General features: G+C 41.5%; 1 protein-coding gene across 4 annotated transcripts; it reads left to right on the top strand.

The window, feature by feature from the left end:
* Positions 1 to 16,767, top strand: LOC139296394 (cyclin-Y-like). 4 transcript variants are annotated; one of them, XM_070918791.1, is made up of 11 exons: positions 1 to 417; positions 11,451 to 11,525; positions 13,082 to 13,099; positions 13,395 to 13,429; positions 13,740 to 13,834; positions 13,946 to 13,981; positions 14,578 to 14,635; positions 14,883 to 15,002; positions 15,546 to 15,712; positions 16,129 to 16,291; positions 16,651 to 16,767. In XM_070918791.1, the coding sequence occupies exons 1-11, from the start codon at positions 264 to 266 to the stop codon at positions 16,765 to 16,767; spliced, it is 1,038 nt and encodes a 345-aa protein (XP_070774892.1). In that variant the 5' UTR covers positions 1 to 263. The 4 variants fall into 4 exon arrangements, with proteins under 4 accessions (XP_070774892.1, XP_070774891.1, XP_070774893.1 ...); XM_070918790.1 differs by lacking the exon at positions 13,082 to 13,099; XM_070918792.1 differs by lacking the exon at positions 13,082 to 13,099 and having other exon boundaries at positions 13,395 to 13,435.

Raw genomic sequence — 16,767 nt, 5'->3', positions numbered from 1 at the left:
TTTTACGATGCCTGGGATAGCGGTGGCAGGTCGGCCCGTTACGTACATCGGCTACTACCGGCAACTATTCATCCCCCGTGGCAGCCTCTCCGTGGACACCGACGACTGACAGGATCCATGGGCGCTGCTGTGCGGATGCACTCTATGCACTCTGGTGATCTGTGGTGACCAGCTCGCCTCGGCGGGGTTGGTGACCCATCGTTTCAAGCTCCAGTTTCTTGTCACTGTTAACAGCCGACCTCTGGGGTCGATAAAGGGGTAAGATGGGGAGCACGACCTCTTGCTGCGTGTCTGCCAGCCCCAAGCTCCGCAGAAATGCCCACTCCAGGCTGGAGTCGTACCACCAGGAGTCGGAGCTGAGCAGGGAGGAGACGGGGTGCAACCTGCAGCACATCAGCGACCGGGAGAACGTCGACGGTAAAAAAACAAACAACGACCTCTGTTTAGGCTTCACCGAGACATGTGACGATAATAAGAAAGCAACCTGCAGTGATAAAGTTATGTAATCCTGCAACTGATTTTGGAATGGCGCGCAGTGCTTATAGAAACAATACCGGAGACTATTATACTTCTTCTAGATGAAAAATCCAACCAAACAACATCCTAAAACTGTAACATAACGGAGCCACAGAGAGATGCTCCTGCTTATAATACAACACTGCATATAATACAACACTGCATATAATACAACACTGCATATAATACAACACGCATATAATACAACACAATTGTGGAAATTGTCTTTAACTCCCCAAAACATGGAAGGAGTACCGAGGTTCATAAAAACCACCATAAAATAATAAAAACAGCTAAAAAGTAAACCTAAACTCAACACTGAATATTGTTAAGTCCCATGGGAATATTAAATATGTATATATAGTCAGCATATTATAGCCTGGTGACACTATATCCAAGGAACAGAAAATATAATTCTAATAGGGCCACGACAGTCTTCAGTATAAGATATTACAGTCGTTTTTTAATCTGATATGATCACTCTTGACCTCTTCTGTGATCTTAATAAAATCGGCACCTTTCTCATATCCTGGAGAAACGGCTGCTGCCTCTTTTCACACTCATCTCCCTGTAATATCGAGTGACTGGCAGAAATACATCATATCAGCCATCAGCACAGCCAGGCACATGGAAGAGTCATGTGTGCAGTTTCACTCCCATGTGTCCTTTGCAGAGATACATGGAGCTGCAGACAACATCCTTTGTGCTGGTCTTTGTTTTCAGCCTGTGCATGAAAGAAACTGCAACTATGGAACGCAGCCCTCTCCATTGACGCATGCTAATATGCATTACAATTGACCCATTCACACTGGAAAGTGTCTACTAAATGGGTTGCCTATTTTCAGCCAGCAGCTAACCATTATATATAAATGGATTTTCTCAGAAACTGTATAAGACCCCCTTTTTCAGAAATTGTACGGACTCTTTCACAGGCCGTCATGACCTGAAATTTTGTTTTGCATGTAAAACACGATCAGAAAGTCTGTCTACATATCAGGCCAATAATTATTGGACACATACTGTATTTTGTAACCATATCAATATAATTGTGTCTTAGATCGTAGGTCCTGAGGGTGTAGGCTGCTAATAACACTAGACGACATCTAGAGTAGCCTCAGATATACGGTTGTTCCTGGCATGGATGCAGTGCAAGTATCCACCTTTTTTTTTTAAGGTCAGCTAATCAGTGGGTTGCCACATCAGGTGACTAGTCTAGTATAAATAAAGCTGCACTGTGGATAGACTTATAAATACCTTTTCTTGGATAAAGAGACATTTAAAACATCTTCAGATCTATTTGTTCTGCTGTAGTTGTCGACTATTCTGCACTATTCCACGTTCAAACTTTTGGTGCAGTTATTTACTCTTTTAAGGGTTCAGTATGCTTGAACTGAACTAGGTCGTGCAACGTGTTGTAAACGTGTTTATACCTGTTCCGAATGTCCAGGGTGGGAAGCCTGCTGTCATAGCCTCCTCCTTGGCTGCATCCCACTAAGCTCCCTTTATCTCCTTGTACAAATGAGAATGGAACCTTTGAACGGTCTTCCCTTGAAGGTATTAATGGCGTTGCTCTCGCTACACACAAGTACAGCGGCCGAAGGAGATGTTTGAAAAATGAATAAAAGAAAACAGTCAGAAATGATCTCAAAACAGAAGGTTTCGTGGGTCTGGATGGCACAAGTGAACATGGGACACTGTCCTGCTGTAGTGAAGTAGGATTTAGTAGGATTCATGGTAGTTGCTGCACTTTGCTGCAGGAAGCCTTCCAGCTTCACTTGCCCAACTGAGTGGATCCCTTTTAATTGCACTGTCAGCATGTTAGAATACCTACTTTTTATTGATCGGTGATGTCATTTCCTGTTGTTAACTTGCGGAGTGTATGCCACTTACATACTGTACGCCATTTGTGATTGCTATTAACTGCAGTGCTTTGCATTACAGTGGGCTTCATAGTGTTATTATGGCTGGCAGGGCAACATAGCATAGCAAAGAGGATCTGTTTTTTTGTTTTCACGTTTTGGATCGTTACTTTAATTCGTGTGGAGCCAGATGCTCCTCTAACAGAGCAGAGAAAGCGACATGAAGAAGATTCAAAGACTGATGATTGACAGTGAAGCAACGCTTCTGGACGGGGATAAAGAAGACTCGTGCTGAGACGCCGTCTGTCTCAGTGGTGCGGTGATTGAAAGCGGAGCGTGTCTAATGTGTTGGCTCTATTATGAGTTTACAGACAGTATGATGGAGATTAGTGGGCTTCATTATGAGCCGCGCCATCAGAAGAAACTCTTCACCCCCCCCCCCCAAAAGAAAAGCCCAGAGAGGCAGCTGTGAGCCTGTGTCAGAGCAGATAGGAGAAGCCACCAGGGACAGATGATTGCCAAGAATGAACGCCTCAGTTTAGAGTGTGACGTGCTGCTTTCAAAGATCTGATCAGCTCCTAACTGAATGGGCTGGCGATTGTGCATTAAAAAGTTAGTGACACTAAAGTTGGGGTGTGTGATGCAGTACAATTAGATTTTGAGTCCATTCGAATTTCGGACGTACCTGCAATGGGTGCTCTGCATTCAACACATTCAGTGGCAGCCAATTTTGTCCACAGAGAGGTCGACCAGTGTGGACCGGTCCCTGCATGGACACACAGGGTTATTTTTCAGTTTTTCTTAGCTATTCTATTTGTCTGGCTGTTGAAGTTGAGTTTTGATTGGCTGTTTGCACAAACAATCATTAAGAAGCACATAAACAAATTTATTTGAGTTGGTCTGGAACCAAGATAGGGTATCCTTTCTGTTAGCAGCAGTGCTAATGCTAGCTACCTAGCCACCATGCCACATACATAAACATTTCTTTAAACACGATGAACTGGCAAACCTAATAAAGTAATTCAATATTGTGCTTTGGAGCCTAACAACCCCCCCCCCCCCCCCAAAATTTGTTACAATTATTTGTCATATTTTGCTTATTATAATAATGATCAAAATGCACATATAATGCCTAAGAACACGAAGAACACTAAGCCACAGTTTGCCTTCAGGAACATAGGTTGTGAGGATGTACAGCACTGAAAGTGCTGCCTCGGGTTTGATCAGAGTCTTACAAGCTGCTTAGTGGGGAATTATTATTTCTTGTTTGGACAAGCTGTCACAAGATTGTTGTTTTCCTTGCCTGGAAATGTCATCAGAAAGGTGCGTTGCAGGTTTTTGGTACTTGATATTTAAGTAATTCGTAATTACAGCAGACATATTAAGAAAATCTTGGCCGCTGGCAGAAGCTGATTCATTGAGATAAACCTTTAATGATCTCAGTGTGTCAATTGTGTGTTGTGTGGTATTGGAATTTTTTTATTTATTGAAACAGTCAGTTGACTAAAACATCACCATGCTGCACCCTGACAGATGTTTTCCAGTCACAGCAGACAGTTGTATCTCTCTCAGTGTGGGCCATTATGTCACTTCGGGGACTTTAATCTTGGAGTCATAAAGGGACCTCCCCAGCACCCTCTGTTTTTAAGAACAGATAATCACTGTCCAACATGACACCATCATTTCACTGACCCGGGGCCTGTTTAGAGCTAAAGCTAGAGTTTCAGAAAAGAGCTTAGTTTGGGAGAATGAAGGTTTTTGCTGTTTTGCATGGCTCTCATATTTTCATTGAAGGTGCAGTTATTTTGGAGAGAGACATAAGATTCTGTTTTACATGCTCTCTCTCTCTCTTTATGTTTTGTTCATATCAGTAATGCCACTAATTATGATCCGTTATCCGGATCTGACTCAGTAATGTCAGTTACACAGCAATAGCCTGACCTGAAGTTTGCTAATATTTAGTGTGAAAGTTCATTCACATCAGCTAACATCAGCTAACATTAGCTCACATTAGCCAACATAAGCTACTAGTCATACCAGACCAAGTACAAAATCCCTGAGAGTTGAGCGAGGGTGGGTTTTATTGTTCAGGCATTTTCTTTTATTTTGTAAGGTGAATATTTCCTATTTCAGAAATATAAGAAACGTATGAGAAATGTGTATTATATCGTGTTACTTGTTGTCTTTACTTTCATTCATATGGTCAAAGAATTACTAATGGCACTGCAATTGCATAAATTAGTCCGTTGTTGTTTTGTTGATTATTATATTCCGACAAACTGGTCCAGGATAGTTGCACATTTCCACGATGTTTTCGTATGGGTGAACACAGACGGTAAAACTGAGATAACGCTGTTGGAAACTCTGCAATGAAAATTTAAATGTTGACAAGCTGACATACACTATACTCTGTGGACACCAACGCAGCCGACTACCCACCCTGGAGGAGGAAGATGGATGGAGAGAGAGAGAGAGAGAGAGAGAGAGACACAAAGCCTTCATATGATCTGCCTTTCTTTGACAAAGCCCGCTGTGTTTCTCTCTTGAGATGACTGTTGTTTCTGTGAGGCATCATGCATCAGCTGATGCTCTTATATTTAGGTGCAGTGTATGGTGAGCCTTGTGTTGTGATTGTTACTTCGTAATGTGCTGGATTGAGAGTTGGTAAATGTCAAACTTAACAAGTTATTTTAGAACTCATACCTGTGCCTTGTTTTGTTCCCTGGCTTGTTGGCTGGTTTTGTTCCCTAAATGGCCCATTTAGTTTATCAGTAAATGTATCATGTAATCTAATGCTTCTACGCTTTCTGAGGGGCATCATTTGATCAGCTACAGGCTGTTGTTACTCACAGTGCTTTAAAATGCTGCAACATTTGTTCTAATATTGTTTTACTCTGATTTCCAAATAATGGATATCTTATTTTTGAACTTAAGCCTTTGTTTATGCCCCTCTTCATTGGGTTGTGAAGTAATAGTGTGATTTCTGCAATCAGAGCTTATCTTTGATCTTTGCATAATAGATCAAGAGTGGCAGGGCTGTGCTGCAAACACTGGAAATGTAAAACCGAGAAGATATCCACCGCTGTGTCTCACTTTTTTGTTTTCTCACCATCTCCATTGGTTGCTTGTAGTCTTTACAATGCCTCAGTTTGAAAATATACTAATCTCAAGACACTGAAATCTCAGATAATTGCAACTTATCTTGCCTTTACATTTAACCGACTATCAAACATTATCAATCATTTCAGATATGTACTATGTCGGCTGTGACTTGTAATGCATGCAGTAATTGTAGTTACCTTTTTTCACTTATTGCTGTTGAAAACCTTGAAATTGCTGCCCCCCACCTGGACCTTAGGTGGGGGGCAGTTATGGAACGACCAACAGAACTTAGTGCAAGCAACACAGAGAATATTCAAATAAACTAGCCAGGGGAGAGAGGAGGACGAAGCAGATTCAAACAACTTATCATGCTTAAAATGTACATAAACACACCTGAGGAAGACATTTTCATTAGGTGTCTCATTCATACGCAGTACGCCACCCCCGCCTCCATTTGTTTTAAAAATCAGTTGGTCCTCAGCTGCTCAGAGCCGGCGCAACAAACATGTTGTGTCCTGCGCGGTTATCCTTTTCATCAAGATCCCAGCGAGAGGACTCAGACTACACAACTGTATGTTACATGCATGACAAAGGACACAGGTGAGCCATCAGCAAACTGAAAATACAGAGGAAATAGGTGAGAAATGTTCAGTATTTTAGTGCTTTTAACAAGACAGATATGCCCTCAAGTATTTTCCAGAGCAACAAAGTGCATAAAGTGATGAAGACAAAGATTTTATGATTGCTTCTCCTGGTTGGGTTTCCTCCTTTCTCCTCTTGAAAAACAAATTTATATTTGTTCCTGAAATAATTGGCCTCAATTTAACTTGAAAAAACAAAAAACAAAAAACGAATCACATTGCTGTTTCCAACAGTGTGGTTTCTTGGCCGTGACAGCAATTTGAAAGTTTGGTCCAAGGGGGAATAAAGTAATATAACACAGTTGTGCTGAAGTAGCACAATACAGCCAATTCTTTCCACTGTAGAAGCCACATCAGGCCCCATTACTATTTTTACAGCAGCAGCAGCAGCCATGTGTTTCACCAGGGGCAGATGACTGGCTCAGCTCACCACGGTGGCAAAGAGGAAACAACTCTATTAAAGGTTAGAGTTGGAAATATAGTGAGAAACACCCCAAATCAACGGCCAGAAACCAGAAAGCAGAGACGTTCTTCTGCCTTTGTTGGCGCTCAATTATTCCTTCCAGGGTCAGGGTATTCACAGGAGAGGGTCCTTGTTTGATTTATTGACTAGTAATGAGAGAGTAATTTACTCCCTGGTCCACACCAAGTCCACCTCATCTCACTAATTATCACTTCAGAGAGGCATGTTGGCTTTGAGCTGTCGAGGCAGAAAATACTTAAAAGACAATCTGATTTACATTAATAAGGACTGGCTCTAGATCAGCTCTGATTGCAAAACCCACACACAGCTGAATATGCATCATCTGACCTGGCCTCATGACCCTCCTCCCTACCAGGGTCAAACGCTGGTTGAACGCCTGGTAGTTCAGGACATGTAATCATAGGACAGAAAATGTACATTTTTGAAAATGTTTGTAATTTTGATGTATTAGGCCGTCACTTAGCAAACGACTTCCTTTATGAATCTCTCAGCAACCCTGCATTTGTTATTAGACACAGTCGATCAGTGTTACACTTATATGATGAAGACTTGCCCAGCAGGGAGATAGTATACTTGTATGTAGCTGTTTGGTTCAAGATTAGAAAGAACTATTTTCTGTAAGTCTTCGGAGATAACCCATACACACACAATCATGGTTCGCAGTTTGATATGCTCACGACATATACAAAATACAAAAATACAAATGTTTTTATTGTGAAAACAGTTCGATAAGTTTCAATATTCCTGCTTTTTAGAAATGTTTATAAGGTTTGAGTGCTAAATTCATATAATCTTTAGATACATTTTTAAATAAAGCAGCTTCTTTATTTTTTATAATCAGCTCCACAATGCATATTGTCACATATATCATTACATATGTGATATGAGACCCCTAATCATTACTGTACATTACTGTGGTTAGTAGAAGTTCCAGTAAAGGTAATGTAATGACAGAACAGTTGTATTATTATACTGCACATGTGGTGGTTAACAGCAGTAGTGGCAGCGGCAGCAGTAGGATTACTTGTAAACAAGTGGTTGTGGAAGCAGCCATAGTATTACTATATAACAGGAGACGCGGTAGTTTTGACAACAGTGTGTGTTTGTGTATGTGATCAATGCTTTCGCAGGGAACTCCCCCCCCCCTCCCAGGAATATGGGCCATGTGCATGTGTGCGCAGGTCAGTTCTGTTTGTTTAAACTGGGTCTGTTACCACACAAGGTCTATGGTCATTGTGTGTGTGTGTGTGTGTGTGTGTTGAAACAGTATAGGGGGGGTTAGGATAACATCCTCCTGTTGTTTGACGGGTGACATGATAATGAAGATGGAGCGCACACTAGCAGTAGGGCTGAACAGATGTTTTTAATCTGACATTATTACTCTCTCGCTGACCTAAATTCATTCAAATTGCAATATTCAATACATAGATGCCAGATTGATGACTGGATTTTTAACTGGCGGTTTTGTCATTAATCAGGATAATGTATCAGAAGTCAACCAACACGAGAAAAGAAATATCACGCACTTGTTGTTTATCATTATCAGCCCAGACCAGTTCTGTTACACATGAAAATCACACACTCATGTGGATCACGTTTCAAAGTGATCCAAACGTCTCTCTACGGTGAAACCAGCTAAGATTAATAAGCATGACTGAGCAGTGAACATGTTCATTGACTGCATGGGAGGGAATCAGGGTTCCCTGCTACCACAGAGTCCAACAACAACACCGGGATCACGTTCATACCGGAGCACGTTGTAGACGTAACTCCGACTGTTTTCAGAGGCAGAGCTGCTCTTGAGACGGAAATAATCCCAGTAGGTGAAGCCTAATAATTACAGTACAAAACGTGTTTTAATTAAAGAATCAATTGCGGCAACTGTTTTGATTAATTTGTGACTATAATAGCTATCATACCCAGATAATTAGGCTAGGAAGGAAACCAATAGTAAGACAAAAAGCGCTTATCAAGATGTTATGGCTGTGTTATACCGGCTAGACTGCACGTGTAGCTGAGGTACCAACCACAATGAACTAAAAGAGGCAGATTCAGTCGAAAAATCAAAAGCATTGTTGAAGGTTTAAGATGACAGATTCAGTCTTGTAGGGACATTTCTTTGGGCCTGGAGGCTTCTGTTCCATCTGAGCCAGGGAACGACGTTTGATGGTCAGACCTAAAGAATTGGGGAAAATAGATAGGACTGATGTATCATCAGAACAAAACAGATTGTGGTAACCGATAGCAGCGAAGTGTTGCTGAGACTGACACATTTAAGGACAGAGACGCTGACGCAGCAAGATGCTCGAAAGAAGAGGACACAGAGTCCAAACCACATACAAAACTGCAACGTCCAACACCTCCATCCATCAGCAGCCCTGCGTGCTGCCTGCCGTAGTGCGCTTGAGCAAAACATGGAAACAAATGTACAGCGGCGGGAAAAAAAACAGCTCAGATCCTTTTGAACATCATTCGATTTATGTACAAGGAACATTGTGACAAATTAAAAAAGGCTCACAGGACATTTAAAAAAAGAAACAAATAAATACCATAGTAGAAACACTATAGTACAATTATGGATATGGCCGTTAAGAGCAGGACGTGCCTGTTGTTAATTCATTATGTACGAGCAGTGAGGCAGACAGGTTGGCTTGCCAGCTGATAGGTTAGCCGAGCTTCTCCCGTTTCACCGTGCAGATGCTGACCGCAAGTCTTCGTTAAAGTTTACTTGAGGTGGTGAATATCACATATCAGCACTCGACACCAGCTGCTGTGCACTCTGGGATTTCCAGTGTGTGGGCCCAGTAGGTCGGGTCCTATCAGATTTATTCAGAAATGCTTTTATCAAAAATGATAGATGATTGAAAACTCTTGACAAGAAGTGCTTTATTTTTTTGTATTATCTACTACTTACCAAATACAATCTTCAAATTCTCCGTGTTTACATTCTCAACCCCAAAGGGCCGGTGATCTCACACACACTGAACACCAGCTCATTTTCTGTTTAAGCTCTAATAAGTGAACGTGTTGAAATCGGCCGGACGCAGCGATACTCCTGATTACTGTTGCATAAGGTGCTAAACCTCCCCGAGTCTAATCCAAGCTCAGTCCATTCAGCCTGGTGGGCTGCTGAGGCCTTGAGGCAGAACTAATCAGATGTGTTTCTGAAAATAGCAAAAGGGGCAACTGTGTTCAGGTTCTGGCCAACCATCCAGAGGAGGGTTAGCTGCAAGGGGACTACGTGGCATGTGGGTTAAAATGAGTTTAGCAAGTACACAAAGTATTTTTATGTGGAGTAAAATGCACAGATGTTATATAGCTGTACTGTATGTCTCTATATCTCTGATAATTCCGATCCACATACAAGCATGCACATTTACACATGTAGAAATATATTAATGGGAGTTATTATTCTAGTCGTTCTTAACAAGTGTTGACAATTTTCACATATTTTCAGATGATGTACTGATGTACACACTCACACCCATTACGTCCATCATTCCCACAGCCGCCTGTGCAAGTATTCATCCATCACTCTATCCACTCTGCCTTGTATTACATTAATATTTCCATTAATAACACGTGTGTTTTGTCTTTAAAAAAGATAAAAGACTAATCATGACTAAAATGAGTGTTTTGAGGTCTAAAAGTCACGGAACATGTTGTTGTTATGCAAAGCCATGGGAGGATTCAGCTGAGCAGAGCCTGTTTGAAAGACAGTAAATGTCTGTGGATAGGATTGTTAGCACACTCCTGTTAGCGAACAGCAGTGATGCTCTTATTTTAATTCCCCAGCAGTCAGTCGTCCCGCAGCAGCTGCTGTCGTCAGACAGATGATCGGCCGCGCTGCTCTCTCCTTAATCTGGGTCTGTTACAGTCACATCGTAGGAGTGCGTTTGGCAGTGCACACTGCATGCCGGGAATTTTTAAATGCTGATTTCACCAAATGCAACTGCTTTCAAAGTATCTTACTTGACGGAGAACATGATTTAATTTGAGTGCAAAACACTGAGGTTGTTCTCCTGTCGTGTGTAATTATGCTGCTTTTCCAACAAGATGTCAGTGGAAAAAGTGTGTTTGCACAGTCGCATTTTTGAACACTAGCATGTTTTGTTTTATTAGGAGGGCTGGCTGTGAAGAAGTCCACTAATGAGGAGAGAAAGTCGTCTTTTCAATTTATATTAACCAACACTGTCTGTCTGTCGTATCAAAGTAGCTTCTGTTATCTGCCAGGATATGGCAACAAAGCATTTTGGCATGTATGATGATGAGGGCACATAGTTTGAATGCCTCCCTGTTTGATTAGATGTACACACACACACACACACACACACACGCAGATGCATCAGTGGCTCGTGCCCTCAGGCCATGATGCAGTGCAGATTAGCTCTGGATGGGAACATGAATCATGCCTGAATGTGTTTGTGAGTGCAGAGGAACAATAAATAAGCATCCAGCATTACAAAGGGAAACACATGGAACAATAGTCGACAGTGAAAGGTTTTTCAAGTTTAAACACAAAGTAATCACCATTTATCAATCATTATTGTTATCAGCTTTCTTATTGTATTTAATGTCATGTATAAGAGAAAACTAAGAGTCTGCAGCCACGCTAGCAGCTCTGCGCCGTTGTGCTTAGGCACAGCCATGCTTGGAGCTAAATGCTAACGTGCTAGCAGTGATAATGCTAGCATGCTGATGTTTAGTAAAAATGACATCATCCTCTAATAGAGAAAACAATGTATGCTGCTGTAATTGCATTGAAGGCATATTAAAGATGGCTGCAGCAGTGTGTCTGGTCATCGTGGCCACTTCACAAAGTGAAACATTTGCTTTCTGTTTTGACAGAGTTGAATATGGAGTACAATCCATCGGACCATCCGCGGGCCAGCACCATATTCCTCAGCAAATCTCAGAACGATGGTGAGTTGCTCTGTTTCATAGGATTTCACTGATGTATCAGTTTTTAAAATGGTCTTTTAATGCAAATTAGACTTGAACTCATCAGCGTCACCGTGTTAGTCTGTCTGAGTAAGGCACATTTGCCTTAGTTTGACCTGCATGTGTCACACAGAACACACTTAACATGATCATGAAATACAATCTCTGGGGGGAAAAAAAGTCTGGTGTGTTCAATGGAGAAACACAGTATGTAGGAGCTCTGATCTCAGAGCAGTTTCTTTGTGGCTAGCTGATGTCTGCTAATTTATGCCGTTGCCCAGAGGCATCTGAGAGCTTCAGCATCCTGTGGGGGGGTTCGGTCACACTGTGACAGAGGAAATATTAACTTGTTTCTTAGAGCCATAAACACCACAGCATGAGATCATCGTTTTTTCTTAGAGGCCTGGGGAAGAAACAGCAGGACAATACAGGCTTTGTGATGTCGAAGTAGATGAAAACTGCATCTGGTAAATGCTTTTCCCTGTTAAATTTAATCCTTAGCATCATACAGATATTAGATGCTGCACTGCATCATATTTGAATCAATATTGAATCTTTTTCTGCGCAGGCTTGTGGACTTCTTCATCCAGAGAATTTGTGTGTATGTGACAAATATTCGGCCAGCTGCAAACAAACAAAGGAGGAATCAAATGATGTTTGACATGCGAGGGACAAATGAACGAGCATTACATTTTCTATCCGATGAAAAGCAAATATTATCATTGCCTGTCGTTTGCAATATTTAGTCTTGTCTTGATGTTGTTGTCTCTCAGATGCTGGTGATCCACCCTCCCTCTTTTGTGGGTTTAAAGGGTAAAGCTGACGTTATTCTAGCCTTTTTATTTTTATCAACAAATCCCCTGAAGAGACCAATCCAGCAGTAAATTAATCCTGTTGTCTGTGTAGTCACAGCCTGACATGTCTTTATGCCATTGAGCCCCATTGTGGTTCAAAAACACACACATTTTCCCATCATATTAAAGCACTTTGGAAGCATAAAAAAGGATGATAAATGTGGGTAAACTGGTCTTTTCATGGTTTTTGTTATCATATATCACCTTTTTTGGCTCGCAACCTTTTTTAGCCAAGCAACTTCTCGCAGCCCCTCATCACAGGTTGCATGTATCAATGAGCTGCGAGCAGTTCGACCAAAGACGCTTTCTTCTCAGATTGTTTTATTTTAGGTCAGTCCTAAAGAGGCGAAGCTCTCCGGTATGTTACAAGGGCAAAAGCAAATGTGAGAGAAATTAGAGAAATAAACATAATTTTGTGTAGCAGAGATGTTTTTGTCGTTTTCTTTCCTCTCTTGGTGTCTCTTGACCCCTCAGATTTAGATTGTGAACCCTTGGGGGGGGGGCTGACCTCCAGGTTGAGATGCTGCTTTACATTGTGGTGGTGACAATGCTAATGCTTCCTGTATGACTTTAACAAAGGTTGATAGCTACTGCTGAATTACGGCACATTTGAAAAGGATTCTGCTTTTGCCACTTGTGACTGCTGCAAATGGAATAAGGTTTTTGGTTCCTTTTTCTTTTCAGAGATGCCCTTCAGGAATGGTGAGTAATCCTGAGTGGGACTTTGTCTTCCTCTAGTGGTGAAACAGCACCTTTTCTTCCGTTTATTGACACTAATCGTTCTGCTTTCTAACTTGTTATCTAACTGTAACTCAACACCTACAAACAGCTTCTCTGTTCTGTGTTAAAATAGTGAAGTGTGTTCACGCTTTGCTGTGTTTGGCTTCTTGTGATAACAGTGTGTGTTGCTGGGTGGTGACTTCTGGGTTTTGTCTTTTTGCTGCTGTCAGTGCACAAGAAATGAAATGCACTGACGAGCCTGTCTTTCTTTCTGTAGTGCGAGAAAAACGAAAAAGCCTCTTCATCAGTAATGTAAGTGTGCAACTGTTCTTATTTCTCTCCACAAAATCTAAACTATGTTATTTCACGATCGCGTTACTTCTTATTTAATCATATAAAATGTACTTTCAGTCAAACTCAGCTGGCCTTCGTGTTATGTTGATTGAACTAAATGTCGTATACAAAGGAAGCTGAAAATGTAAACCTTCACATTCATAGGTCGCATGTCTGTGATTCTCATTCCCCCTGTGCATGACACCCTGGCATGCTTTATGTGGGTCAGACAAAAACATGTTCACTCTAATAACAGTCACTGTGTGTGTGTGTGTGTGTGTGTGTGTAGCATGGTACGTCGAGGCGGAAATTCAGCTCCTGCTCCACCATCTTCCTGGACGACAACACAGTCAGCCAGCCCAACCTCAAATACACCATCAAATGGTAAACACATGATAATCTATCACATAGGAAGACATGTTATATATTATCTGCAGATCTGTTATATTTAACATTTAAACATATTAACACGTGTGTTATTTTTTCCCTTCACAGTGTGGCACTGGCGATTTACTACCATATAAAAAACAGGTGTGGATTCTCAGTCATTTTCAGTATGGACAGTGCAGACAGTATTCTCTGTAAATCTGTAAAATGCAGACGCTGATGTAGTCAGGGTTTTGTTTTTTTTAAACTTTACTGACTGCACTGTGGAACTTGGATTGTTTGCACAGACCAATAGATGTGGACTATAGTGTAAAATAGCAATACATGTTGTGAAAATGTAAATGGGTGAGTTCAATATGGCGTCTGGACATCTATAGTTTTAATTGTGTATTTGTTGAAGATAATAAAAAGAAATTACTCTCATCTCAACAAACCAAAACACAAGATTGAATATAGATAATATAATATAGATAAATGTTTTGTCATTTTAAAAAGTAAAATGTATTGTTTTAAGAAATCAATATAAAACAACAGCTGTAAGAAACACATCTCAGCTGTGTTCATCATTAGCTATTTATACAAGCGTTTCAGCCTAAAAGAATATCTTTCACATCCTTTTAATAACTTTACCCTTGTTCTACCACAGTGACCCTATTTAACATCTAGAAGACTTATTTCGTTGCTCAGATTTTAATCATTTAATGAAATCAACCATGTAACAGTTTTTTCTCTTCTGTCAGGGACACTGATGGAGGAATGCTGCTCGATATATTTGATGAGAAGCTTCATCCTCTTTCAGTAAGATGTCATCAGTTTGTTTTTTCACATTTTGCACAAATATCTTTATTTTGTTAAATTTGCTCCATTTAACTTGTTAGTATTGTTTCAGACTTTCTTGTGTCAGTGTCCTCGTCGTTCTTTTATATCTCCTCATTTCCGTCCTGTTTCCGTCCTTCTTTCTTCACACCCGAATCACCCCTTCCTCTCTTTTTCCTCTTTCTTCCATCCCTTCCTCCCTGCCCTCCCCTCTCCTCCCTTCTTCCAGAAATCAGAGGTGCCGCTGGATTATGACCAACACGACCCAGAGCAGAAGCAGATCTACCGGTTTGTCAGGACGTTGTTCAGTGCCGCTCAGCTTACGTCTGAGTGTGCGATTGTCACACTGGTAAGACTTTTTCACCTCCTCCGTCCTCCTAATATTTCTGTGGGCTGCAACATAAAACACTCATACCCAAATGTACATCTTGGTTTGGTTGGTAAGTTTCTTCAGAAGGCTTTCCCATGAAGGGAATGTGCGACCTGCCTTGAATTGTGCCCACACAGTGTCTGTTTAGGGCCCCAGGGGAAATTGCACCCTGATGTGTTGAGACAAGCCAAGGATCTGTGTAAATTGGTGATGAGACGGTGCATCTAAAATACCACGTCGTCTGTGTGCATCAGTGGGTCTCGGAGACCAGTGATGAATGTAGGATGTCATACAGGGAAGAATGAATGCATACCTCCTGACCCCATTGAGCCGAGCATGAAAATAATTTAGTTAGATTAGATTGTCCACCATTTTGAGAAGGTATTAGGTCAAGATGGTACAGATGCCAGACTTGTGTAACTATTGTGTTTTTCATAGCTTTTGAAATTTAAATCGTTGCCTGTTGCCTTACTTTCATGCCCAGTTTTCAGTGATGTCTCCTTTCCCTGTGTTGTTGTGCAGGTCTACCTGGAGAGGCTCCTGACCTATGCAGAGATTGACATCGGTCCGGGTAACTGGAAGAGGATCGTTCTGGGTGCTATCCTGCTGGCCTCCAAGGTCTGGGACGACCAGGCGGTCTGGAATGTCGACTACTGCCAGATCCTCAAGGATATCACAGTGGAGGACATGTGAGTTTATTTCACGTTAAGGAAAGGCATTGGTTTTATGTTTAGGAATTAAGGTTCATAGTAGGATTAGGTTTGGGATTAGCTCAGAACAGAGGGACAAGGAAGATTTGGCCTTACATGCAAACTTTCGTCATCATAGGGACAGAAGACTACAAACACTGGACTTTGATCAGCGAGTCACTGGTATTACACACATTAAAATAATGTGTGAAGGAAATGAAAATCACTCTGCCTCCCTATTCTTGACCCTTGAGTGGTCAACAGCTGACTGGTTACCAGGGCTGATCATGAACACACATTGTCAGGGGGACAAAGGCTGGATGAAGGGCGTGTAAGGTGACAGATGTTAATTACAGAAAGCAAGCAGTGAAGTCAGGTGATGCAGACAATCTTTCATGAATAAACCTCTCTAACAGGAATGAGTTGGAGCGCCAGTTTCTGGAGCTGCTGCAGTTTAACATCAACGTGCCGTCCAGTGTCTACGCCAAGTATTACTTTGACCTGCGATCGCTTTCAGAGTCCAACAATCTCAGCTTCCCCCTGGAGCCGCTCAGCAGAGAAAAGGCCCAAAAACTAGAGGTGAGACTCTTCAGCTGTCCATTCGCACTCTTTTCTCTCTTTATGTTGCTTTGCTGTCCTTTCTATTTTTCTCAATTTTCTTTATTATATCATTTGCCGATAAAATGTGTTCGCTGTGTAGAATTTTAAGATGTCTTACTTCTTATTATATTTACATAAGAATTCCACAGACAGCGACTTTACTAATCGAACCCAAGATTCATCGCAAGCATGTTTTATGCGAATAGACTGTGAAAGGAAATTTGCACATTAAAGAGTGTGACTTTCTTCAATCATTGCACATCACAGAAAAATACTGTGGATACTGAAAGTAGAATTGTGGTTCCTTCACAAAAACCTTTTCCCTGTCCTCTCTTCAGGCTATTTCCAGGCTGTGTGATGACAAGTACAAGGACGTACGGAGAGCTGCAAGGAAGCGCTCGGCCAGCATGGACAATCTATGCGGGATCAGATGGGTTCCTGCGATCCTCTCCTAA

Source organism: Enoplosus armatus, chromosome 14 (genome assembly GCF_043641665.1).
Source record: "Enoplosus armatus isolate fEnoArm2 chromosome 14, fEnoArm2.hap1, whole genome shotgun sequence".
NCBI lineage: Eukaryota > Metazoa > Chordata > Actinopteri > Centrarchiformes > Enoplosidae > Enoplosus > Enoplosus armatus.
The sequence above is the reverse complement of the archived record's forward strand: the minus strand, read 5'-3'. Positions and strand labels throughout refer to the sequence as shown.

Bases quoted from the DNA above. Each gene is read 5' to 3' on its own strand.
- LOC139296394 (XM_070918791.1), top strand. From the start codon at position 264: ATGGGGAGCACGACCTCTTGCTGCGTGTCTGCCAGCCCCAAGCTCCGC. The intron at 13,835-13,945 runs GTAAACACATGA...TTCCCTTCACAG, and splicing joins CTCAAATACACCATCAAATG to TGTGGCACTGGCGATTTACT. The intron at 15,713-16,128 runs GTGAGTTTATTT...CCTCTCTAACAG, and splicing joins GATATCACAGTGGAGGACAT to GAATGAGTTGGAGCGCCAGT.